The 27235-nt window shown below is 37.6% G+C and overlaps 1 protein-coding gene across 1 annotated transcript in view; it reads left to right on the top strand.

Moving 5' to 3' along the window:
* LOC149795406 (structural maintenance of chromosomes protein 3-like) overlaps positions 1 to 27235 on the top strand; it is a 116139-nt gene that overhangs the window by 51702 nt on the left and 37202 nt on the right. The window contains exons 14-21 of the mRNA XM_089965184.1: positions 976 to 1044; positions 2972 to 3075; positions 7216 to 7315; positions 19084 to 19244; positions 24759 to 24900; positions 25093 to 25243; positions 25958 to 26177; positions 26668 to 26749. Coding sequence (XP_089821310.1) covers positions 976 to 1044; positions 2972 to 3075; positions 7216 to 7315; positions 19084 to 19244; positions 24759 to 24900; positions 25093 to 25243; positions 25958 to 26177; positions 26668 to 26749 — 1029 coding nt within the window. The remainder of the gene's footprint in view (positions 1 to 975; positions 1045 to 2971; positions 3076 to 7215; positions 7316 to 19083; positions 19245 to 24758; positions 24901 to 25092; positions 25244 to 25957; positions 26178 to 26667; positions 26750 to 27235) is intronic.

The following is a 27235-nucleotide window of genomic DNA, read 5'->3' as shown; positions in this document are numbered from 1 at the left end:
CCCAATTGAAATTATTTTTATTATTTTTAACTTAACTTGGCTTAACTCTGACAGGTTTGAACCTTTAGCCAAGATCTTTTTAAAGCTGCCATCTTACAAGACATGCATTCTGATAGTGCAAGGCTTGTAGGGTGATTGAGATGCACGCCCTTTCAGTAGACCCACATATCTCTAGTTAAAGTTTTAATGGTTTCTTAATCTTAATGACAGACTGGGTTGCATAGCCAAAAACCAGTTGCTGTCTTGGGGCTAGCAAAAAATGGCCATCCACTGTCTCTCTCCATCTCCACAATGAATGGAAAGCAATGCACGTCCCCATTCATGCTATCAAGCATTACATGAAACACAGAAGCCTCAGAAGTGGGTTTTGACATCATCTGTTATATGCAGGAAAAGATTATATCACTCCACAAGCCCAGGCGTTGTGGCTGAAGTGGGTAATACACTTATTACAGGATCAGACATGCCATATGAGTTTTCTGCTTAAGAATATATAGATAATTGCTGAGAGTTTCTTCCCATTGTCTCTATGATATATTAGATGGGAAAGTCTGCATTTTCATCTTTCCAGGATTGATTGCTTCAAGACGAAGAGGAGCTTATTTCCTGATGTTAATGTGATTAGCTTGGTATTCTCTGAAAAATCAATTTACTACAAAATGCATTTTCCATGGAACACTTTTAAATAATTTGTCAATACATGTCAGTAACAAGAAGCCACATTCCACTGAACACTTTGAAATAATTTGTCAATACATGTCAGTAACAAGAAGCCACATTCCACTGAACACTTTTAATAATTTATCAGTATATGTCATTAACAGGAAACTGCATTCCACAGAACACTGTTAATAATATGTCAGTACATATCAATAACATGTTGTTGAAAGACAAGATGTTGCTGATCCATAAGCTTGAAATTTCATTAAACATTTTTCCAAGTAATCTAGACAAGTCAGATGTGTATCTTTACAGATAAACAGACTTCAGGAAGATACAGGGAGTGATGAATCCAAAAAACAACATCTGGAAAATCAAATAAAGGTAAGGACAAGTTTCAAGTAAAGAATATGTATAATTATTTTGCTTATGTATATTTTTATTCTGTAACATTGTTTATATCAAACTGTTGTTTTTTATTTTATATTAATGTTATAATTACTCTTAATCATGTTGACTGCTCCAGTGGCCTAGTGGTTAGAGCGGCCGCCTCAGAAGCAGGAGGTCGTGGGTTTGAACTCCGGCCGAGTCATACCAAAGACTTACAAAAATGGTACTAACAGCTGCCTTGCTAGGCACTCAGCATTAAGAGGTTAGTGTTAGGACTGGTCGGCCTGGTGTCAGGATAATGTGACTGGGTGGGACATCATTCAACATGTCTGCAGCATGTTACCCCAGTGCTAGACATCACTATAAACTGCCACATTGCAGACATCATAGCGATATGACTGAAAAATTGTTAAAGCTACGTTAAAAATCCTAATCACACACTCACACACACACACACTTAATCATGTTGATAGTAGTGGAACAAAGCCTTTCGCAAGTGAGCATTATTGTCACACAATGTGTGTTAAATGCTTGACAAATTAACTGCTCAGATCGCAACTGTGCATTACACAAATACGGTGTGCTAAATGCTTGCAGGGTTCCTGCAACCTCCTGATTTTTAAGGCAGTCCTGGAATTCAACTGGAATTTGAATTCAACAATAATATCCTGGAAAACCTTAAAGCTTGCTTTTTGTCATAAAATATCCTGAAATTTGATATTAAAAAGCCTAACTAAAAAGTTCATTAGAGAAAATATATTATTTTTGCACTGCAACTTTGCATTGAGTGATTTTGCAACGATTGTCATATTACATTGGTAGACTTTGTTGAGTATGGAAGCTGAGATTTTTGCACACGTGCCTTCAACTGCATTATTGTGTCTTTAATCGAAGTATCAGACTTTAAAAATGGCTCCTGAATTTTGTCATTTTCTCCTTAAAATCACCTTGAAAACATCTGGAAAATAAAAATCGTTTGGTGCAGGTACCCTGTGCTTGCTGAGTTAACTGTTCCACATATCACTAGTTCACATTACTTACAAAGTATACTTAATGCATGACAGATTAACTGTTCCTCAGATCACAATTGTGTCTTGTGCTCACAGCTTACTAAATGCTTGACATACTAACTATTCTTCAAATCACTACTGTGCATTACTGGCACACAAAGTGAACTAAATACTTGACAAATTAACTGTTCCTTAATTTACTATTGTGACAGATGCTCACTCAGAGTGTACAAATTGTGCACAAAGTACAAATTTGTGCACTCAAAGTGTATAAATTAATATTGTGACAGATGCTCACTCAAAGTGTGCAAATTGTGTACAAAGTACAAATTGTGCACTCAATGTGTACAAATTACTATTGTGACAGATGCTCACTCAAAGTGTACAAATTGTGTACAAAGTACAAATTTGTGCACTCAAAGTGTACAAATTACTATTGTGACAGATGCTTATTTAAAGTATACAAATTGTGTACAAAGTGCAAATTGTGTACTCAAAGTGTACAAATTACTATTGTGACAGATGCTCACTCAAAGTGTACAAATTGTGTACAAAGTACAAATTTGTGCACTCAAAGTGTACAAATTACTATTGTGACAGATGCTTACTCAAAGTGTACAAATTGTGTACAAAGTACAAATTGTGTACTCAAAGTGTACAAATTACTATTGTGACAGATGCCCACTCAAAGTGTACGAAATGCTTGATAAACTGTTCCTCAGATCACATTCTATGCATCACTCTGGCACAAAGTCTACTTAATACTTGACAAATTAACTGTTTCCAAATCACTGTTGTTCCTAATGCTCACACAATGTGTACTAAATGCTTGATAAATAAACTGTAAAATGAATTTACTGAGCTTATTTTTAAGATAATATCAGGAAGACAATTGGTTCTTTCTGTTTCAGGAAATATCAGCCAAAGTTGAACAGCACAAAGATATAATTGAACAGAATAACAAAACGTACAATGAAATGAAGGTGAAGAAGGATGACCAACAGAATGAAAGAAGGTAATGTTCTGCATTATAGCTACATCCGTTTTTATTCCGTAATAAGAACATTTTTATTCAGTGAAAAATCTTTAAGGAAATATGGGACCACACCTGTGTCATCCGCCTCAGATGTGGGAGGCCACAGGCTCGACCCTGGCCAAGTCATACCAAAGACTTATAAAAAGTTGGAACTAACAGCTGCCTCGCTAGGCACTGAACTTTGAGAGGTTAGTTTTAGGACTGGTTGGCTGCTGTCAGGAAAATGTGACTGGGTGGGACATGATGCTACATGTCTACGGCATGATATCCCAATGCTAGATTTCGCAATAAACTGCCTCACTGCAGACATCATAGCGATATGACTAAAATATTGTTAAAGATACATTAAAAAATCCATATCACAGACACATGCACACAAAGAAATATAGCTGGATCTGCAAAAATAGACTTGGATCAAACTTGAATTTTGCAAATTGCAGTTATGCATGGAAGGATGCCATGTTAAAAATTGAAATTGTATATCCGGAGAATGTATTTGAACAGTTTGGTTCATAGTATTGGTTTTTGTTTGATTGTTATAGGAATAAAAATACATTGTGTTAAAATATGTGAAATTTTTCACTTAAAAGATTGGGGATAAGAAAGATGCCTATTGGTTTTGGATTCAACAGGTCAAAGTCCATGTACACTGTGACTGAAAGAAGAAAAATGGTTTCCATGCAATAAAATTAGTTCTTTATGAGAGTCCCAGACCAAACTTTGTGGGTGGCTCACACTTTGGGTAAGCCTATTGATATGTATATCAGAAGATTAAAAGTCAGGTCAGGAAGACGACAAGTGGCTTCAGCAGAAAATTTCAGTTATCTACATTGAGAACTATTAAATGCAGCATAGGCATTCAAAGAGCTTGTTTTACAAAACTGAAACTGAGTTTGCAGTTTAGATCCTCCTTCAGTTAGTGGATCCATAAAGTTTTGCCCAAAAGCAATTGGAAATGGCTTTAGAAATCAAAAGATTTGTAGCATTGACTGTTTGTCCCACCCCCATGGCCCCTGGGAAATGCTTGAATTTAATGCTTGCATCCTTGCCAAATGCAAGCTAACGGTATAAAATGCAGTTTGAGATTTTGAGTTTTTGCATTCTTTTGCAAGTGCTACATTTTCCAGTGATAAAAAAGATTATTGAAACTTCATAAAGTAAATTCAGTGAAACATATATGTATAATTGTGAAAAGTAAAACAAAGTGGGCCTCAGAATTGATTATTTTGTTGTGAGATAAGCTGTCTAGCCTAATAATGTGGACATAGCTAATATCTACTGATATTACACAGTGGACGTAACCATTGTATTTTCAGGAAAAAATTGAACTTTTTGTGCTCAACCATTTTGTTTACAAAGACAGAAATATTTCTCAGAAACAATCTTTTTTAAGATGGCAAATCACATATTTTTGTATCACATTTTACCCTGACTCTCCTCTAAAAATGAAATGTTTGTCCTGGACATGTTAGTCTTCAGGTGGTTGAGGCTGTTTATTAAACTCTCATGATAGAAAAATTTATAGATGTGTGTCGTTGCTTATGCACATACATCATGTCCTGAATATGTTTCAGAAAATTTGTTCACCATTTGCAGGCTATAAATTTTGCAGGCTGTTCAAGTTAGGTCTTAATGGGCTTAAAGTATAAAATCGGCTGATGATAATTTTGAAAATTCATCAGCTTTGTTTTCTTAAGATTAAGCTATTGTGACTAATGGCTAAAAAAATTCCAGTATTTGATGGTTCTTGTGAAAATTGTCCATTCAAGTAGCTGATATCTTGAATATATGATGATTCTAATTTCTACTAGTTCTTTTTGAGTTAGTCAAATTGTAGCAGGGAATATTCGCTGTGTTTTTATTTGAACCTTTATAAAAAGATATTCTATTTTTTACATTCTGTTTTTGATGTATTGTTTTTTTGGGCATCCAAGACAGCTTATTCAATAATGAAGTTATACCTCTGGTGCATAGTCATAATTGGATGTCTCAGATCTGGCTGCTTACTTTTGGATATTTTTTCAGTACTTGGGAGTGGGGACCCCAGACTGTACAAGCATATTCTAGGTCTTAACTAAACCTTTGAAAGCTAACTCTTGCATATTTTGTGAGCATTATGATGAATTAGGTTTTACCTCGGGTACAATTTACCTTGGTGTATATTAAATGTGAAGAGTCTATTTCAGATTGTTTTTTAATTGTGATGCTTAAATATTTTATTATATTTTGATTTTCTAAAGAAGTTTCTTCCAGGTAATATGATCTTCTGACCTTATGAGATTATTTTTTTCTTGGCATTTGCAATATTTGAAGTTGGAATCACATATCCCATTTTTATGCTTGTTAAATGTCACACTTCAGTTATAAAAACAACACAAAAAACTCACCTGTACATGTTGTATTTGTATTCCATACTGCAAACCCCTTTGACTTGGAATATAGATTAATAAAAGTAACTGGTAAAAAAGATTGCAACTAGAAATAGGGTTTTGCAATTTGATAATTTCAGCAATCACAAAAAAATGCAAGTAGTATTAAAAAATAAGTTAAGTTTGAGCCCTGTCAGGGGAGAGAGTAATAAAACATTGCCTGCTTACAGGCTATATTGATTCTGTTTGATAAAATTCCATCTAGGAGTTTAGGAAGATAGGCATATATTGAGACTATCACAGTATCCAAGATGCTATTTATGGTTAATGTTCCAGCAAAAGCAACCACTAAACAGTATAAAATTCCCAAACCAAGTAAAGAATTGTTCAAAAGAAGTTTCCAATACTCTGTAACTTTGCTTTGGAACAGTAAAGCAGTAGAGAAATACCTCTGCTATTACTTTTGTTCACAATAGGTGTGTCCAGTGGCTTCACATAAAATTAGCATGATGTTTTTGTTTAGTTTTTTTTGTTGTAATTTCATTATATATTTAAATCCCTTTATATTATAAAGCTATGTTGATTAATTCTGTAACATTTTGCCCCTTCAGCTTGGTTTTGAGGTCACATAAAGAACATAATTTTACATGAAAATTTGGGGAAAAGTTTATTTATTAGTATTCATTTCCTTAACTCAGTGATGGATTTTTTTCATACTTGAGATGTATCATTATGAAGCTAAGATAATTTATTCTGCCTAATGCTGGCCCCTTTGACCTTGGGGCTGTGGTCACATTTTGCAACAATGCTTTGATACGTGCTCGAAATGCAGGCCTTGAACTTGCTAACGTTTCTTGTTTACTTGTCTGTTGGTCCATCCCTTATCCACAGTTTTCAGTCTCATTGCAAAGCTCCAAAATCATTTTCAGATATCTTTATGGAATCTGACAGACATGTTAAACTAGTGGAATAGATGTGCCTTTGGTATTCACAGTTGATAGGTTTAATATTTGGGGGAGATGCAGATGACTCCATCTTCTTAGGTCCCCCCCACACACACACACATACAGTGTGTGATAATGGGTGATGTAGCTATTTGTGTCTGTCTGTCTGTCCATAAACATTCTCATTTCCAGAGCATAACTCTCAGACCATTCAAAATATATGAGTCAAACTTGATACATGTCAAGCAAGTTGCATTGGTTCTTAGAAATTTTCATATTCAGTATTTTGTATGTTGCCATGGAAACGGTGTAGCATTAATAGTGTATAAATAGAGAGTGCTCAACCACAGTGCTTTAAAATGTATACAGATTTTATGGTTATGGGCCATAGTATACTTTGATTTTGTCATTACATAACCAGGGGAGATATGTCTAGATGATTCTTGTGAAGAAAAGGTGGGTGAGTTCTGAAACAAGACACCCATTAAATGCAGTATCTTGTCTATGCCTAGGACAGCACTAGAAAAAAAATGAAAAGAAAAACTGGGTTAAAAATATTCTCTGTCTGCCTCAGTTGCCTCTCTTTCATGGGTAAAAACAAAGTTTCCTAGATCTTCACTCAGACATTAACTTTGGGATAAGTTCTTTATTACTTAGTAAATGCCAGCGCTTGGGCCTCACCAATTTATCCATCTGGTATTTCCGTTTGGTCCCTTGTGCAAGGCAAATGGATTAAAGTGAAATGCATATGCTTTTTCTTTTTGCTGATACAATATTGCCAACTGAGAAACCTTGATGTATTACAGTGTTTTGTGGAGACAGGAAAATGTTTTACAACAAGAGCTCCAGGCAGTGAGGGAAGAATACCACAAGAGGGAACAGGCATTACACTCCATGACAGGGAAGGTAATGTTGGATATCAAAAGCTGGGGTTGAATATTGCCAGAATTTTCCTACTGCTGTATATAACAGTACAGGACATTGTTATTATGATACATCTTGCAGTATTTTGGGAAAGGCTATAGAAAATGCAAAATAATATTAAAGACTGAATATGAAGTCAGAGTCTCAGATATCTTTAATTTTTAAAAACTCTCTTTAAGTAGACACTGATTGGAAAACATCCCTAAATATGGAAGAATCCAAGCTGAATTGCTGACAAAAGTATACTATGACCATATTAATGTCTGCTTTTTTCTATCTTTTGTTTCAAAAAACTAATTAGAGATTGAAAAGAACTTGTATAAACTTAAAATTTGAGTATTTCCCAATATAATGATTGCTATGATATAGTATCCATAATTATAATAAGGCTGTTCTGCAAAATCATTCAGTGTATGAAGATTTTCCATGGATCCCAGTATAAAAATGGAGGTTCAAATTCATGGATTGCCCCGATTGGTGGTAAGACCAAGAACACATCATAACATCTGTAAAACATCCCTTATAGTTAAAACATGGATGTGATTTGTCATCAGTTTTTCTTGTTTAATATTGTTTTAAAGTTTTGTTGTCCTACCAAGTTTTGCTTTTCCAAATCATTACTTTGTGAATAGATTAAGTACTGGATGTTATTCAGGTTTGTTTTGTTTATTACTGACATATCTTATTTATGTATATATTATAGAAAAATGCTGTTATTTACTTATGTACCACCAACTGTAGGATGAGAATTTGCATCATCTGCAGATGTGTCTAGTTTTTTGTCTCTCATGTAGGCTTCATCCCCATATTACATTATTGACAGTGGCAAGGTTATTTTTTCCATCTTTCAAGGAGGATTTTCTTCTTTGTTTTAAAATCCTACCAGGCTTCAGATTTTGCCATTTTATTATGTTATTTGGCATCGGCTCACCAAAGACTTAATGCTTCACATCCACCAGTTTCAATACAGCATATAATTTAACCATTTTCTTGGCGATTTGTCTTGTGGAAATGGGGGGGGGGGGACTGGCTGTTAGAACAACAGATGAAGAGACAAAAAGTTTCAGATAAAACAAGTGAGGATGATGTAGACAATATTAGCTATCTTCTATTTGTAGAAATACTGTAAGAACTGGTTTATTGACAATGTACCAAAATACACATTTTGGCACTATCTGTGCCACAATACACTAATATTATCATTAAACCACACATTCCTACGAAATGATTTCTTTCATCAATGTCTATTTCTAGCTCTCTTTTGTTTCAACTCTGTGGTTTTAATCTATGTAACAGAAAAGAAAGAAAACCATAGTTTTGTAAAATTCAACAAATGATTTATTTTCCTTGAATACAAAGTGAAAATAAAAAAGAACTTATTGTAATGTGAATTAAATCCCAAATAGTTCTGAAAGTTCTATAACAAGTCAACAAATACAGAGTATTCTGAATAAATTCCAGTGGTGTTCCAAATGAATTCCAATCTTGAAAGTACTGATGTACCAATAGCCTGAACAATGTTGATGTGCCTACAGTTTTTATGTATCACAATGATATAATCCAAAATTTCTCTAAATGAATTTACAATAATCCCCCCAAAATTAGCTATGTAATGTGTTGTTTATAAAAAAAAAGACATTAGTCAGGTTGGCCCAATCTCCTACTCTCACTTGTGACAATGGTTAATCACACAGTACAAATTTTATATATATATATGTATATGTGTGTATATATATATATATATATATATATATATATATATATATATATATATATACACACTTTCTGAGCATAAAATTTACAGTCTTCTACTTTCTATGTTTGTTCGTGAAGTGGAACTCACATTTGACATTGATGTAGTTATCAGCTGCAGTGACACCAAGGCTGTAGAGGAAATTCTCATAAGCAAGACCACCACTGCAAAATTAGGGCTTTTTTTTTTACTGTTCATCGGTTGGATAAAATAGTCACAATCATTACTTAAACTTTTTTCAGACTTTTCATATCACATATTTTTAAGATAACAGAGTGATAATTATATTGTATTTTGAGGCCATTATGAAAAGTAATTTTGTGTGCATTATTTTGTATATCTATTTTTTATAGCTTTGGTACTTGACTGGATCTATATTATGTGTAATTTTTGTTCATGACTGTAAATTGTAGTAATTATCTCTACAGACGATGTTACATAACTAACTTTGTATACAGGTATACATTTTATTTTAAGATATTACAGTGCCTGTAGATACCATCAGATCTATCAATAGATGTCAAGTTTCTGATAATAAAACCTATTGACAACTTTTGGAGTAATTTCTCCTTCAAATACGTTCCCCGATCACATTAACGTTAGGGATATAAGTCTGCTACCTCTCAAATCCAGCCCTACTAAAAGACGAAAAATTGTCTTTTTGGTCTATCTCATATAGACCAAAGGGCAATAACTCTTGACCCATACCTCCCCTTGCCACCGCCAGGTGTCACTAGTTTTTAAGCTTCGCTTGTACGGATAACACGTACATTATACCTCCAAACAATCCAAGCCATCTTAGCATTAAATTGGGCCATCCGAAGTTAAATTTGGATTTATTGCGTCTGACAATCATTCTTCTACAGGTTGTATACATTATTTTAACAGTTTTTTTTTCAAAATTGAGTGACTTTGTCACCCTTATGGATTTCATCTACTGAAGACCATGTTACACACGCTATCGCTGAACTCGTTTTGTCAGTTAAGAGTTAACGTGACACTGACTAATTTCGCTTACTCCGTTAGTAACGGTTGTGGTATTAGCGAATTAATAACATGCTGAATTGCTAATTTGTGCTTTGTTTTCTTTTCTTGTATTGTTTCAGTAGAAATGTCAACCAAATGCATGAAATGCAAAAAGTTCAAAGCAAAAGAAGACAACCATGACTCTTGTATTGTATGTACCAAGTGTACATCATCTATACCATGCAGCGTGTGTAATACTTGGACAGAGCAAACATGGGCTGATGTAGTCCAGAAGACAGCAAAAGGGAGGGATAGACGGAATAAGTCGAAGAAAAATAGCATTTATGTCCTCAGTATACATCCGAAGACAGCCTCCAGCCTTGTGGGGGACGTTGGGGTCCCCCCTCCATCTAAAGTTCGTCGTTTGCAACTGTCAGCCACAGTAACATCAACGGCAATGGAGGAAAATAATGTTGACAGGGTACAACAGTCCACCTTGGAACAGATGCGTCGTTTGGTCCAGGAAACGACGATGCAGCTATTTACATCAGGCCAGATATTACCCTTATTTCCCTCACTCGCTTCGACAGCTTTTTCTGACTCTTTGGGGGAATGTTTCCCCAATTTTAGGCTGCCCAGTGGGCGTAAGTCCCCCTGCATGTCCGAACATGGCCTTCAGGCCTGTAAGTCAGGACGCATGGGGTTTTTACCAGATCCATCGGATCCATTTCATTATACAACCTCTACGTCACCAGCCGTCCAGCTGTCCCAGCATGGGGACCCTATTGCTAAAACGGACCGACCAAATATGACTTACGGGGATTTTAGTGATAAATCCATCCGTCAAGCTGTACCGCCGGCAACATACCAATACTATTGTGGAGATTTTAGTGAGAAATCTGTTCGTCCAGCCAGGCCATTGGAGCAGCTGGTACCGGTGATAGCAGGACCGTCACCAACATTCAGGCCGACCACAAGCCAGACAAACCAGCCGGCAGGGCCGGCCATCCATATGTTCATGGCTTATCCACAAGGGAGAGTTAGTGACAGTGTTAAGGATGACGGAATTGCGTCATCTATGCCACCTGATATGCTCTATCCAGAAATGCAAGCTATTCCAGAACACGACTCGGCAGACAGTGAGGGTGACGAAACTCCTGCAAATCAGCCGTACACAGATCCAACCATGGAACGGACTGAGTTTAGCTTCAAGGCGGCAGTGGAAGAAATTTATAAGGTGTTGGCAACTTCAGAATGCCCTCCACCTCCTACCGCCACTCAAGACTACAAAGTTAAGGCGTCTGTAGATCTTGACGGGGAGGAAGAGACGCCATCCTTCCGGCTCCTTCCCCAGTCGGCAAAAATTAAGGAGATCAGTGATCGTCTATCAGGATGAATAGGTGGTCCGGGCAATGCTAAGGCGTTCTTGCAGAAAGCCAAGTACCAGCAACGTTCTAAATAAAAGGGTCACTGGTACAAAACTCATTCAGACGCCTTCAGTACCGGCCCTGGACAAAAATATGGCAGCAGTTCACATGTCAGCTCCACTGTTTTACAAAGTCAACAAAAATGTGTTCCATGCCACATCAAAGCTAGTCCGGAACATAGTCGCTACGTCTTCAATGTTAGACTTGGCTTCATTAGCCATTTTCCGACTCGCAGAAAAATCCGACAATGACCATGCTTGAGAAGCGACGGCCCAGATTGCTAGAGTTATTAGCAGGGCAGCTCACCATTCCATGTCTAATGCGTTGACTGCTTCTGCCAACTTAGACCTGATATGATGTGACGCATGTCTGCGGTCCACGTCGCTCAAGCCCCATCATACTCTGGCTTTACGGATGACTCCGTTTTGGTCGCCTTTACTCTTTGGAGGAAAAATTGAAGAAGTTCGGAAGCAAGCAGCTCAGGAATTGCCCCTCCAACTCGCCGCCCAACCCTCGCAGGTGTTTAGAAAAAATCAGCCCTGGCCACAGCGGAGGGATGATTGGCGGACCAGGGACAAGGGATCCTTACAATTAAATGTGCAGTATAGATCCCAACCCAATGCCAGGAGACAACAGGCTAATCAAGCTAGGAGGCAACCATACAGAGGCGGTAAGAAACAAAGTTTCTCCGTCTTCAAGCCTCCTAACTCTAAAAATTGACATACCCTCTCCACCACCCGTGAACAGCCTACCTGTGGGCCGCCGCCTCCTGCAATTTCAGGACCACTGGACGATTGGGTGAGCCAGGTCATTTCGGAGGGACTTCGGATTTCATTTATCCAACCCCCTCCCCTGTCCTCCTCTCCCCTCTTCATGGACGTAACGTCCGATCGGGAGAAGGATACCTTTCTACAACAGGAGATACGGTCGCTCATAGAAAAATGGGCGGTGGAGATTGTGAAGAAAAAAAAGCCCCGCAATCGCCGGGGTTTTATTCCAGGCTGTTTCTTATCCAGAAGGCAAAAGGCAAGTTGAGGTCGATCATCGACCTGAGTTGCCTCAACCAATACATTTTACCACCGAAATTCAAGATGGAAACGGCGAGATCAATCCGTCTTTCCATCCGGCGGGACGAGTATGCCGTCAGTCTAGATATGACCGACGCATATTTTCACGTCCCTATCCACTCCGCGTCATGGAAATTTCTCCGATTCGCTAACCGCAACGCGGTTTATCAGTTCCAGGTCCTACCCTTTGGCCTCAACATCAGCCCTTGGGCTTTTACCAAGGTTATGGATTGCATCATCACCCTGTTCCACTCGACTTCATCTACAGGGATGGCAGTGTACTTGGACGACATCCTCCAGAAACATATGGTGAGTTCTATTCTGCTCAAAGGCAGAAACGATCTTTTAGCACTTTTAGATCATCTAGGCTTTCTCGTGAACTGGAAAAAGTCCGATCTCCGTCCATCCCAGCATTTTGTCCATCCGGGTATGGAGTTTCTCACCGATCTGAATCTGGAACGGCTTCCTCGCGCTCACATAATCCAGATCATCGAACTCATCGAGTCCGTTTCCAACAGGACGTGGATTTCAGCTAGAGAATTCTTGCAACTCCTCGGATTATACAATGCGGCAGCGGACTTGATCCCGCTTGGCCGTCTTTTTATGCGTCCCTTACAAATGACGTTACTGGCACAGTGGCGCCCCTTTTCAAGTCCCCTCAATCAAACAATAATGACCACGCCCGAGATACGATCGTTCCTGCGTCAGTGGCACAACCCCGGTTGGCTGTCCACGGGGATTCCTCTGGAGATGCCCCAAGCAGAGATAACGGCATGTACCGACGCCAGTACCTATGGTTGGGGTGCCCACCTGTTGCTGGACTTCACTACAGTCAGCGGCACGTGGGAGCCAGGGGAGAGGCCTCTCCACATCAACCTTTTAGAAATGAGGGCTGTCATCAATGCCTTTCATTTCTAGAAGGATCAACTCTCAGGAAAAACTGTCCTCATTATGTCAGACAACTCTGTGGTGGTGACTTACCTCCTCAAACAAGGGGGCACCAAATCACCAGACCTGTGCATTCTGATCTGGCAGTTTCTACATTGGTGCAACAACCTCCACATCAACGTACAAATCAGACACATTCCCGGCAGACTCAATGTCTTGGCCGACACTCTATCCAGGAGAGGTCAAGTCATTCACACAGAATGGTCACTCCATCAATCAGTCTTTCTTCGGATTTGCACACTTTGGGGGCGTTCGATGATCGATCTTTTTGCGACAAGGTGGAATTGCAAGTTGCCCGCCTTCGTCTCTCCGGTTCCAGACCCAGAGGCTTGGGCCGTGGACGCTCTGTCAATCAGCTGGGAGGGGTTGTGGGCATTCGCCTACCCTCCCACGGTTTTGGTACCGAAAATAATCCAGAGGTTAAGGGGTCAGAACTGTCGGATGATTCTGATTGCCCCTCTCAGATGGAACAAGTCCTGGGTCACCGATCTACTCGATCTAGCGATAGATCTACCCAGGAAGATTCCAACCAGCCCATATCTTTTCAAACAACCGTGGTCACAGGTGTTCCACCCCTGCCCGGACCGTCTGCTTCTTCACGCTTGGCTTTTGTCCAGGCAGTCTTGTGAGACAAACAATTTAAACCTTCGATTGTGGAGAGAATCTCAAGAGCAAGAAGGCCCTCCACTCTGAAGGCTTACGAGGGAAAGTGGCGTCTTTTCAGGGACTGTTGCCATATCAATAACATCGTCCCTTTGAGTGTCTCAATCCCTAAACTGGCTGACTTTTTCTCTGGCTTTTCAAGGAGAAACAGTTGGCCCCAATTACTATCAAAGGCTACCGCTCCATGATATCAGACACATTCCGTCATCATGGTAGATTGATATTGGGCATAACAAAGATCTGTCAGATCTTTTAGACAATTTTGATTTCAATCGACCAAAATCCCTCACCCTGTTTCCAAAATGGAATCTGTCCTGGGTTTTAACATGGCTTAATTCAGACAAATTTGAACCTTTAGCCCACACTTCGTTAAAGCTACTATCATACAAAACATGTTTCTTGATAGCCTTAGCTTCAGCATGCAGGGTGAGCGAGTTACATGCCCTTTCCAGTGACCCGAACTTTCTTCAGTTCAGATCAGATGTTTCGGTGGTCCTCCTGACACAACCAGGCTTTGTAGCCAAAAATAGGTTACCATCCATTGGCAATCAAAGAATCGTCATTCGCTCGCTCTCTTCCATAGATAAGTCAAGAGCAGCAGCCATGCAAGATCCTGTTCATGCACTCAAGCACTATTTAAAACACACAGAGGCGTGTCGGGACACATGTAAGCGCCTCTTTCTTCCAGTCAAAGCTGATAAACGGGATATCACCCCTCAAGCCCTTACTTCATGGCTGAAGTGGGTTATACGCTCAGCGTACTCTGAGGTCTCACAAGATCAGAGTCGCCTCATGAAGATTACGGCTCATGAGATTAGAGCAATCTCAGCGAGCCTGGCATTCGAACACAATGTTTCGATCTGAGATATAATAGAAGCTGTTGGCTGGCATGCAGAGTCAACCTTCTCCAGTTTTTATCTCAGAGATTTGGCTTCACAGAGGCAAACCTTGAATCTGATAGGTCCGGTGTCAGCAGCCCAGATGACCACCAGACCCATTTAAAACAATCAGCACAGCCTATCAGCTTCGCTTGATTCGCCAGTGAAATTTCATAGGTAAGAAGATTTCAATAACTATCTTCTTAACCGTATATAGAGGTCACATATCACGTGACCCTAGGCTTTGTTGCTGATGAAATTAGGAGAATGGGTTATTGTTCAAATGGGGAATCCAGCCATCATTCCCTAGAAGGTACCCGGGGTGGAGGTAGGATGCTCAGCATTCCCTCCTCCTATTACTTATTCTCCTAACGTTAATGTGATCGGGAAACGTATTTGAAGGAGAAAGCAAATTTTTTGTAAATTGTGTTTCTCTGAGAATACTTACCCGATCACATTACTTAAAAACCCTCCCAACCACCCCGCTATGCGAGCATCCTCGTATAATATATATCGCTCAGCTTAAAAAACTAGTGACACCTGGCGGTGGCAAGGGGAGGTAAGGGGCAAGAGTTATTGCCCTTTGGCCTATATGAGATAGACCAAAAAGACGAATTTTCGTCTTTTAGTAGGGCTGGTTAGAGAGGTAGCAGACTTATATCCCTAACGTTAATGTGATCGGTTAAGTATTCTCAGAGAAACACAATTTACTAAAAATTTGCTTTCTCTTTGGCTGGTGGGATCAGGTGGGTTCTTAGAAAAAATCAGTTATTTTCTATTGGCTGGGTTAGGTCAGATGATTTCTTTTACGGTGTGGGATATTTGTGAAACGTCATGTAGTTAGTAGTAGGAAAATGTGTTTTCATCCCTTATGCTTGTATATAAATACACCACTCCCTCGATAACTCGCGCCCGGATAACTCGCGATCCCGCTTATAACGCGGTGTCCGTCTTGGCTCCCGATTTTTTCCAGACAAAATGTATTTAAAATATCTTTAAAATATGCTGAACATGAAAAAAATTACGATAAGAATTGATAAATTAAACCTTGATACATTGCTCGTTTTATCATCGAAAATGGTGATTAATGCCCGTAAAAATATAATCCATAGAGAAGAATTAATTTCAGAGATCTCGAAAACGCTTAATTATGCGTATTTGGACGCCAATTTTTGAACTGGGACGCAGAAAATCACTGAGGCTGGAGTCCTCCGTACGCAAGTAATAGGTGCGCGGGAAATTTCAAAGATTTGCCGGTCCTGTTTCAGCCACCTGCTTTGTGGGAAAATGTGTTGATCAGTTTACTGTGCTGATATTTACAATGACAGAATTCAGTGACTGAAAGACTCTTTGATGTACTGTTGCTATTTCATAAGAGTACATTAAAAAAAAAAAAAAGAACATGATGCAACAGCTAGGCGGCTAGTTCAAAGGCTTTGACTTGGCGGCCGAGTGAGAAAATATACTGATATTTAGTGATTGAATTCAGAGGCAGAAAGACCCAGTTTTAAAATCCTAGCGAGACTTCTGTTTAAAGATATCATATATTATGTAAGTTTTTAGGATAAATAGTTGTCATTATACTGTAAATAAACAGTCTGGTGAAATAGCGATCAATGAAAACTTCTGGTAAATGTTAACAGGTGGCAACAGAGAATGAAATAAACACCAATTAAACGACTTCCTGTGTGAAAGTCACATTCTAATCCTTTAATTCCGTTTCAGTGTAAACATTATAATCACAACATAGTCTGTTCATTGAAAACATGAAAAGAGTCAATCGACCGTCACATCGAAACCCGTGAGTACTTCTGTGAGAACCTAATTACATGTACATGCCGGCTTTGTTTTGATCAACAACTTGGGGAAGTGTTTGTTGCATTAAAAAAAAAATCGATTACAAGAGACCTCGGGTGCTGGATTAAGGGTCTTGGAGCTGCCTTTGACGTAAAGCAAAACAGTAACAGAGACAACGACGACGATTAGTACAGACTCATGGTCCTGAGATGGGCGTTTCTCTTGGTGGAGGAGTGGATTTGTGCTGACAATGATTGCCCTACAGCCGAATACATGTCAGATGAAACTATAATTATTTCTACAGCGAACAAATTTACAGCAGAAGACGATTCTAACTGGAGTAACACAAGTGTTGAAAGTGATGCAGACACAGATGTTGCACCCCCACCCCTCTGCACAGGAAGCAAATATTTTGATATTGCCATAAGGTGGCTGGAGACCCAAAATGTTGACTACGTAAAGCTCATGCAGTTGAGAAATCAGAGGGATTTTGCTCGGCGGCAGAGAAACCAAGGAGTAACACACACAAAAAAAATTAACTGATTTTTTCAAAAAGTGAATTGATATTTGTCAAGCGTGGCACAAACGGCAAGTATTAACTTGTTCTAATTTACGTTGTTTTAAATTTGTAGACCAATTAAATATGTCAGTACTGATTAACTCTTGTTTTTTGTTTTTTTTTCCATTTTACTTCTATCGCATTCAAATCTATCTATCTATCGTTCGATCGACACTGTTTCTCGAAAAGAGTCGATCTTTTGTGTATAAAAAACTTCTAATTTGGCTCAAACAATAAAACTAGAATGCATACAATTCAACATAAAACTTAGTGACGTAGTACACAATGTGTGAAGTGGTACACATGTTCAGCGAACGGAAACCACGTGGAATAATTTTTTCGATGATCGCCTCAATATACTGTAATTTATCCTGAAATTTTTAATGTTCTATGAGAAAATAATAAAGTACACCGTTATGAAGAGATATTTATTAACAGTTAATCTCAGAACGATTATAAAGTGAGTATTCAACAGTATAATCTGCCTACCCCTCCCCCCTTATTTTTCCGTTATGTCGTCAATCACTTTATTGGTTTTGGGCTTATTTTATAGGTCCCTCGATAACTCGCCCCTCGCTTATAGTGCGGTCGATGTTTCTGGACCCCGATGTGCGCGAGTTATCGAGGGAGTGGTGTACGTGGAGCTGGACAGTTTTAGTCAGTCTTATTTCTTATATTCTTGTTGTAACATTAGTCTGATGACGTATTTTATGTTGTGTTTAGATATTATTTGAAAGGAAACATTTGTTTGGAATATTCATTGGAATCACGGAGTACTCATTGGACTAAAATATTATTCTGGGACAATTGTGAATTATTCAGAGGAGTTCTTGAAGTGCCATTTTGATATGTCAGGACTGTTGACAGACCAGTACATCTGAGAATCTGAAATTCATTTGGAACATTCGGTTTGTTTGGACCTGAATGGAACTTTTTATGATTATTTTGGATTCAGTTCATAATACTGTAAATTCCTCTTAATTTTGTTATTTTATAACTTTGATAATAACTTGTTATGTTTTACAAAACTTGTTGGTTTTGCTTTTCTCTGTTACTGAGTTTATGACTGATGAGTTGTAACAGCAATTCCAGGCCATGTATTTCAGGGTTATGCTGAATGTTAACACTGTGGTTATTTCTAGGGCATTTTTAATGTTATCACTAATTGATTTAAAAACAGATACATATATATATAAATTATAATAAATAAAAAATAAAGTGTAAAATAAAGTCTAAATTGCATCTATGGGTGACTACTCCACATTAAAGGTGCCTTTCCTGAGTCCCAAGTGTTTTACGGGAACAGCCCTTATGCTGTACTGAATATTTTCCCTGTTTATTTCTATGATTTACTAAGCAATATTGGGGGGGGGGGGCATAATGTATAGTACTGATATGTATTACTGCATTTCAGGGTCATGTGATTCTAAGCCATGCTGTTTGGTACCATCATGTGTATTTCTAGGCTGTAATTAATTCCACCTTCATTCTGTATATCTATACTTTTCTAAATGATATTTGTATAATTATGTGTATTTCTAGGCTGTAATTAATTCCATCATTCTGTATATCTGTACTCTTCTAAATGATCTATGTTTTGTATAATCACATTTATTTCTAGGCAGTAATTAATTCCACCTACATTCTGTATATCTATACTTTTCTAAATGATATTTATTTGTATAATTGTAGGCAATACTGAATGGTATTAACAGTGTTCAGAAGGTAATCCAAAGCTTCCAAGATCAAGGTAAACACCCAGAATTGGTGAGTGGTTACCATGGTGTCCTGATTGAAAACTTTGAGGTGGAAAAAACTTTCTTTACCTGTGTGGAGGTTACAGCAGGAAGCAGGTACTTGAGTGAAGTTATCAGCATTCCATTCTCCTTTAAGAACTTTGAGTGAGAACTAACTGCCACTGTTCACAGATTTCCCAGTGTTCATTGTAAAGTACAGTATTTTATAATGATAGAAAGACTCAGAAATCGATCATTACTTTCAGATCTTGCATTTAACTGACCAGACTTGCCTCAGGTTTGTAGATATTCTTAGTGGTTTCCATGGTGGTTATGTTAAGCTTGTATGCAGTCTAGGAAAAGACCTTGAAATTGTAATAGGTATCTCATGGATACTCCATTTAAATTTAACAGCTAGGTTTGACATACCAGTCAGTGGTTTTTATTCCCAGTTATTGTAGAGGAAGAGTATATTGTTTTGTATGGCTTTACATATCTGAGCAATTTTCGCATTTTTATATCCTTGTTTAATGTGTAGAGTAATCCTCATCTGTATATTTTTCTGTCATTATGTCTGGCACTTATTAGCACAACTAGTCCAGCAGTGTTAAATATCATGGTCATCAGTTAAAGATCCAAATATTGACAAATAACTATGCTCCCAATTTGAGTAATAACTACATACAAAGTATGAAAGGCATAAATAATTTTGCCTTTAAATACATTATCCAAACGTAATACCTTAGGAGAAGTACTACCTTGGAAATCCAGCCCTCCCAGGCTAAAAACTTGTTGTCTGTCCATCTAGGTGGTGCTTTGGCAGAGTGATTTCCCCTTGGAACAGGATTGTTGCCAAATCCCATGACTATCTCGGTTACTACTTCCACTCATGCCAAACAGCATGCTCTCATCAAGAACAACTTTTGTGAAATCCTTATGAAAGACCTCAGTAGGGAGTAGGTTCCAATCTTTCATTCCTGAATGGGGAAGATTTACAAAGCAACATGGGGCCCCAACAATAGTTTCCTGGGGACTCAGTATCACATTCAGCACACCTACAACACGGTACTTATTAATTGGTCTTCTACCTAAGTGCATTCAATCAACTCTGTTTTGTTCTTGGATTTGCGATGGAATGCAACAACGGATCCTAACATCATCCCTTGTGGAGACTACATAATGCTCTTGTCAAAAGGGTTTTCTCCGAACTTATACCCTTTCAAGATTCAGTCAGCTATGTCTGAAATCAGTGTTCAAGTAAAAGAATGTGTCCCCCAGTAACAAGAATTGAATTTCTTTGCCAGCTGAGTTTTGCTAAGTGCAATAGCAGATGTCTTGGTCCTTCATTGCTTTATTGGGTTCCCATAACAATCATTACATGGTTCAAGTAGAGACCAAGCCTGTAACCATTTGGCCAACTCTTACAATCTGCAACAATACAAGGTTGCATCTTGAAGGCAGGGAAACCACTTTGGACTCATGTTGGCAATACCTCTGCAAGCATAACCTCCAGCAATCATAGTTGCTACGGATGCAAACACAGGACTCGGGTAGCAAATCTACCATTTTGGACTACCATAGGAGTGTGGCCCCATCACGATTATTATTTACTTGTCAACAGCATCAAAATAGAAACTTTCTGAAAGTCTTTCATTGTTGGCTGGTGAACCTACACAGGGAATGTAGTTCTCATTCTATCCAATAACTTCACTGTGGTGACTTACCTCAATCTGTGCCATCACGGAAGAGAAGAGATTGGACAAATCAAAGACCTATCTTCTTTTCATTTGGATTTCACCTGTCCAGCGATGCTGGACCCTTGCCTAAGCATAATTTATTTTGGTTATTAACCTGGCTGAACAAGACACCAGTTGAACTGCTTATAAGAGCTAAATTCATTCACCCATCATATAAGACCTCCTCCTTACTACTTAGGCAGCTGCAGACAAAATCTGCAATACATTTCAGTTTGATGGACCTATCTTCTTCATAGCTGCCAAGTGTCTCTTTTTTCCCATATTTGTCCTGTATTTTGGACTTGAATACAGGTGTACGTTTTTTATGTTAACAATCTGTTGTTTAAAAAAAAGATTTTTAATTAAATATTTCCATGCAATTTTCCTTTTAGAATGGGCACCCGGTTCCATTCTGAGAGTAAATGTATCACAAGTATATGGGGATATAGAGTTCTAAATTATGATTTGTTCATTTGAAATCAAGGCAACCATGCCACTCTTTAACCACCATATTGGATTACGCAAACCACTTGTCGCTATCACTGTATCTCATCTTAATATTCAGCTTCTAGTTGTAAAGGACAGGAGAAGAATCTAAATGTTCTCCAGCAAAGAAAAGAAAATGGAACAGGAAGGAATATTATGCCATCATGTTAAGATTTGTGATACCATCTAGTAAAGGAGAAAATTTAGCATTTTGCAAGTTGTGTAACTGTGGTTTCGCTGTTGGGCGTGGAGGCACCCATGTCATAAAACAGCATGAAAAGCTAATAAACATCATCTTGCAGCTTTATCATCAGCAACACAGCCTGAACTTATGTTTATAAATCCCAGAGAGAACTTTGATGTAATTCGATTGGAAGTTCGTTCTTCTAAATTTCTTTTAGAAATGAACCTTCCTCTTTCAGTTGCAAGTGTTTCTGGCAATTTATATCGTACACTTTTTCCAGACAGTAAAATTACAAAGGATTAATCATGTGCTAGAATGAAAACAGTTAATTAAAAAATAGTCGCACAGAATTCAGACCATCAGTGATAGATGGTATATTTGAATGGATAATGATTGGAAAAACAAGGTGTGAAAAAGGATCCTATAAACAACCTGTGTCTAAGTGAGTGTTGCACTCTAGCACCTTCTGAATGGGCACCTGAATGGAACAGGGTGTCCATTCAGAAGTTGTATGAGAGCAACAAATGTATCTTTGACATTTAAAAATTTAGTTATTGGCCTACTTTACTGATGGTTGGAGATGTAAATAGTTACATGTGTATTAAAGTTTTTAAAATCAGTACTTGTTCTTGAAAATTAGTATTTTCTATAAGTAGTCAGTATTTTTTTTGTACTTTTTGATTGGCAGCTATGTTTCTTGCAGTTCCGACATGATGGATCAGTATTGTTTATGATGCCCCCTGCATTCATTACCAAGAACAGTCTGATTAGCAATCAGATATTGGTAAAAAGTGGTGTTTCAGGAATATCAAGCTGTTGCATTGAGGGAGGTCAAACCTCATTTTACCATCAAGAAGGGAAGGATGATATATCAATGTAGACATTTTCATCCTGAAGAAAGTGGGCTGTCTGTCGCGCATATCAGACTAAACTCACACGAATTTGCTTTGCATATTTGTGGTCACGAAATTCAGACAGTCATCACAGTCTTTGTAACAGGATGAAACTGTGACCTATCATTATCTATACTGTGGGATGGAGATCTGAGTAAACGTCTCCAGTTTTTATCAGAGCTCTTTCATCCAAAAGGGCTCAACTCAGCCTGGATGAGCCTTTAGCCATAGTACAAAAGGTTATCCTTCTGGATCATATGACAGCTTCATTGAGACACAGCTTCGCAACTTCCACGGGATTTGCAGAAGGGACTTTTTCTTACCTTCCATCCAAATCTGCTCCTCGACAGATGGAGTCTTCTCCAGTTGGGTTATCTAGAAGCTGTCTCATACACCTAAGGAAACTGCAGATGGCATCTCAGCGGTAAGGAGATGTATCTACCTCCACATGTTATCAATTCTCCCAAGGTATTATGATGGGTAATATATTTACAGAAGAAACCAATATTTTTAGCAAAATATGTTTATTCAAGAATACTTACCCAATCATGATACATATACACCTACCAGCCATCCCAGCAGTTACATCTATATAGAGAGCATGCCTTCTGTTCTAGTGGTAATGCCAAACTGTACCAAGGGGAGATTACTCTGCCTAACACACACCTAGGTGGCCAGATAGCTTTTCTCGTTAAAGTTTTTGTCACAGTAGGGCTGAATTTGGTAGTAGTATTATGATTGGGTAAGTATTCTCAAAGAAACATTTTACTATAAAAAAATGTTTTTAATTAATATTTATTATTTTTACTTTAATATCCAGTAAAGGAATCAGTGTTAATACTTAAGTAATGTTAGTTAAATCAATTATGAATAATCATCATTTGTAATGCAAAACCACCTTTTCAATCAAATCTGGGCACAAACATCTGGCTATAATTATCCCTTTCTGCTGAGTCTGTCTCCCCACTCACTGCACAAAAATGAATATTGGTGATGTTTACTTGATTCTTTATAACATCATATCTGTCGGTAGTGATCAAAGGCTGCTCCTTTCTTTCCATGTAGTCAAATTGTCTTTACTTTTTGACAGTTTTTACTTTTTGTATCAACTTATTCCTTCACTAATTGCCTTACCGTTGTTATCACCCTTGTAGCCATATTTTTGATCGGGTGTGTTTATTATCATCAAGATCATGAATGAATTTGGATATGAGCAAGAGACTGCATGTTAATTATGCCATTATCTTTAGAAAGAAATTTGATCCCGATAGGTAACATCATCATGATAGAAAGTTTGGGAGATAGTTTACAAAGGATGTGTTCTTACTGTACTACATAAATGTGCTTAGTGAAATGGTGAACTGTTAAGTTTTGTAACAGGTGAGCATTATGAGGCTCACTTAGGTCTTTTGTTTACATTTGAGTCAAAAAGGAAGTTTACCTTTCATTTGAATTTGAAAAATATTGATGTAAGATTTAGATACATAAACAATGCATGTATTGTTTGCCTAGTATAAATTTGATCAAATCTTATAGGAAACACAAAAATATCTGTTAGCATTTAATTAAAGCAACAATGAATGAAATGGGAGCTTAAGAAATAATCACCGTTTATAATTGTGTACAAAAGCCACAGATCATCTCATTTTGAAAGGTAAATTGATTTGCTAATTGAGAAACTACCTTTATTATTTAATTCACCATTCTATTATTAATCTTTCTGGTGAGAACAAATAACAATGTGTGCAATATCTTGTCGTCATTACAGTATATACTGGTGTTTTTTGACAGCTGGACAGTGGTATTTCCAGCATATTATCCATAAAATATATCATTAATGGGTGTCCTTTATTTTGAGTTGGTCACTGGCACAAACCACTAAGTGCATTATAATATAAGTTTGCAAGCTATTTATTGTTTTCTTATCCAATTCAAGTTATATATTTATTGGTACATGATAGTATAAAGACTAAACACCATTAGTCTAGTAGTTTTATTGTTTTGTTATAGTAAACAAATGAAAATATATTTATTACCTACAGATGGGCTTCACTGATTTGATCCCATGCATGGGCCTTTTGCGCCAATTAGATCTTGGCTATAATTACCCAGACAGTAAATTCCTTGACAAATCAATTGATAATTGATGAAATTCTTGGTTTCAGTCCTTAAACAATCAATATCATTACTGAGTACCCTTTACTTAATCTGTCACTGTCACAAAGCACCACAGTATAGCTGACCTGTTTATACTTAAGCAGTTCAGTGTGGGAAGGATCTAGAAAAGAGATATATGTACACTTGTTGATGGAACAGTTGGACTTTATTACAGGTTGTTTCATCATGTGGTGGATACAGACAAAATTGGTACCAAGATTCTACAAGAGATGAATCGCCTACATATGCCAGGAGAGGTCACCTTCATGCCGCTTAATCGATTGGATAATAGAGATACCCACTATCCAGAAACAAATGTTAGTACATGTACATATTTCATATTTCTTTCATTTCATGCATTCTGTTGTAAACCTTTTATATAGTTTATGTTGCATCAAATAATGTGTAGTAGTCGTTGCTTTATTTTATTTGGGATCCTTAAAATGAAAGGCTACATGTGCACCTAAAAAGGTTCATGTCAGTCCAGCTTGATCTAATTTCTGTTTCAGGATGCCATCCCAATGATCAGCAAGTTGAAGTATGGAGATAAGTTCAGTCCCGCCATGAAGCATGTGTTTGGGAAAACGTTAATCTGCCGCAGTATGGAGGTGGCAACTCAGATTGCACGAACCCAGAACCTGGACTGCATCACACTAGATGGTATGTGAGCACGTTGAAATTTTCTGGATTTATTCAAATTCAAGATTTACATATTCTTACATGAATTATTAGCTTTCTGATATGATAGCCTTTTGATACAAGTTGACTTTTTTTCTGCATTGTGAATAAAAAGGAATTATTGTTTAATCATTTATGAATTTTATTGTATTCATTTATGTATTCAGTCTTTTTGTTTAACTTTAAAGTTGCTTTGGGATAGTGCATATTATGTGGACACATTGTTTTCTTTTTTTCTTCACCAAACACATAATGACTTGCAATAGTGGTACATATATTACATAAGTTTCCAAATTAGGTAGTGAATGTTGTAATATAATCTTGGCGATAATTCCATGCTGTTGAGCATCATCTTTGGTAATGAGCATATGCAATTTAATAGCACAATTAGTCTTTATTACGATTAATCCATGCCACAGGGGTCATTAATAGCTTGAATGGCTTTTTATTATCAAATTAAGTTTGGCAACATAATTCAGAAGGATTAGGGATTGTTTATTCTGAGTTTTGATGATTTAGCCATTGGTGAATTTCTAGATTTTTTTTTATTTCCGTGCTTCTCCTAAGTACAGTTTTTTACCATCCAGTAAAACATAACAAACTGCAGTGTTAAACACAGGGTGGGCATTAAATGTACCGTTGATGGCGCTATTTCTGCTGTCAGAGAATACATGTTGAATTGTTATATATTATCAGGTGACCAAGTAAGTCGCCGAGGAGCATTGACAGGTGGGTACTATGACACACGGAGATCACGTCTAGAGCTCCAGAAGAGTAAGACTGAGCTTGCAAAGAAACTGCAGACAGAGGAGGCAGAGTATGCGACTCACAAGGCAAAGCTGGAGGAGCTAGAGGCTCAAATAAACCACAGTGTCAGTGAAATGCAGAAAATGGAGACGAGAAACAGCAGAAACAAGTAAAAACTTTTCATCTTACATGTATTTTTCAAAAACAACCCAGCATGTTATGCTGTAGTCATTGCTAGATAAATACCACATTACAGGAGACCAGGCATAAAGCTAGACAATAGATTATATATCATCTACTTTGTTCTTTATTAATTGATGTGGAATCAAAGTCACTATATATAACCATGTTCTTGGAATAGACCCTTATTCTCAGCTTGACTGATTTGACATGATGCATAAATTGAAATGAAATTAGCTGAATAGATATAAGCATATTGAAAGATGAAAAGTTATGCATACTTTTTATTGTGTGCAGATAGATCCATGATGATAAGACTCGGTATTGGATAAAGAATTATATTCTTGATTTTGTGATAATTTAAAAATTCATACAGATGGGTTACATTTTGTTTTCGTTAGTGTTTCTTTTGTACTTGTTAGTGAGAATTTCTGAATATCAGTTAGATTTGTAAGAAATGAAATTTGATTTATTTGCAGAGATATTTTTGACAAAATGAGGGCGGATGTGAGGCTAATGACTGAGGAACTGAAGAATTTAGAGAAAAATAAGCCACTGAAGGTAATCCATTTGTCTAGGCTGGTATGTAGATGAGCTTGAAAAAAAAGCAATTCTGACAGATTTGTCCAGTTGTCGGGTCAGTCTTAATATATTTCTAACTTGTAAATGCTGAATTCAGTCCAATGGACAAACATGCCCCCAATAAACTCTGGTCCCCACCTCATCCCCAAACTTCTTTTTTTTTCCCCCATAAAATTATGAACTTCTTACCTTGGACCTCATAGTATCCAGTATGCAGTCATTTAAGGAAACTGAATTTTCACAAGTAAGTTGATAAACATTATTAAATGCATCAAATTGTATTATAAACATGATATCCATGAAAACAAATTAAAAACAATGTTTGTGCCTAGCCGCTTGACTTTTGGAACTAGGTACACAGGTTTATTCTTAGGCAAAATGATACCATGAGGTGATATGCTTGGTTTCTTTTTTTATCGTGACTGGCCCACAACCACTGAGAACTGTACAGTACTTAAAAACCGA

This window comes from Sinohyriopsis cumingii, chromosome 7 (assembly GCF_028554795.1).
Source record: "Sinohyriopsis cumingii isolate HCF-2022 chromosome 7, ASM2855479v2, whole genome shotgun sequence".
In the NCBI taxonomy this organism is placed as follows: Eukaryota; Metazoa; Mollusca; class Bivalvia; order Unionida; family Unionidae; genus Sinohyriopsis; species Sinohyriopsis cumingii.
The sequence above is the reverse complement of the archived record's forward strand: the minus strand, read 5'-3'. Positions and strand labels throughout refer to the sequence as shown.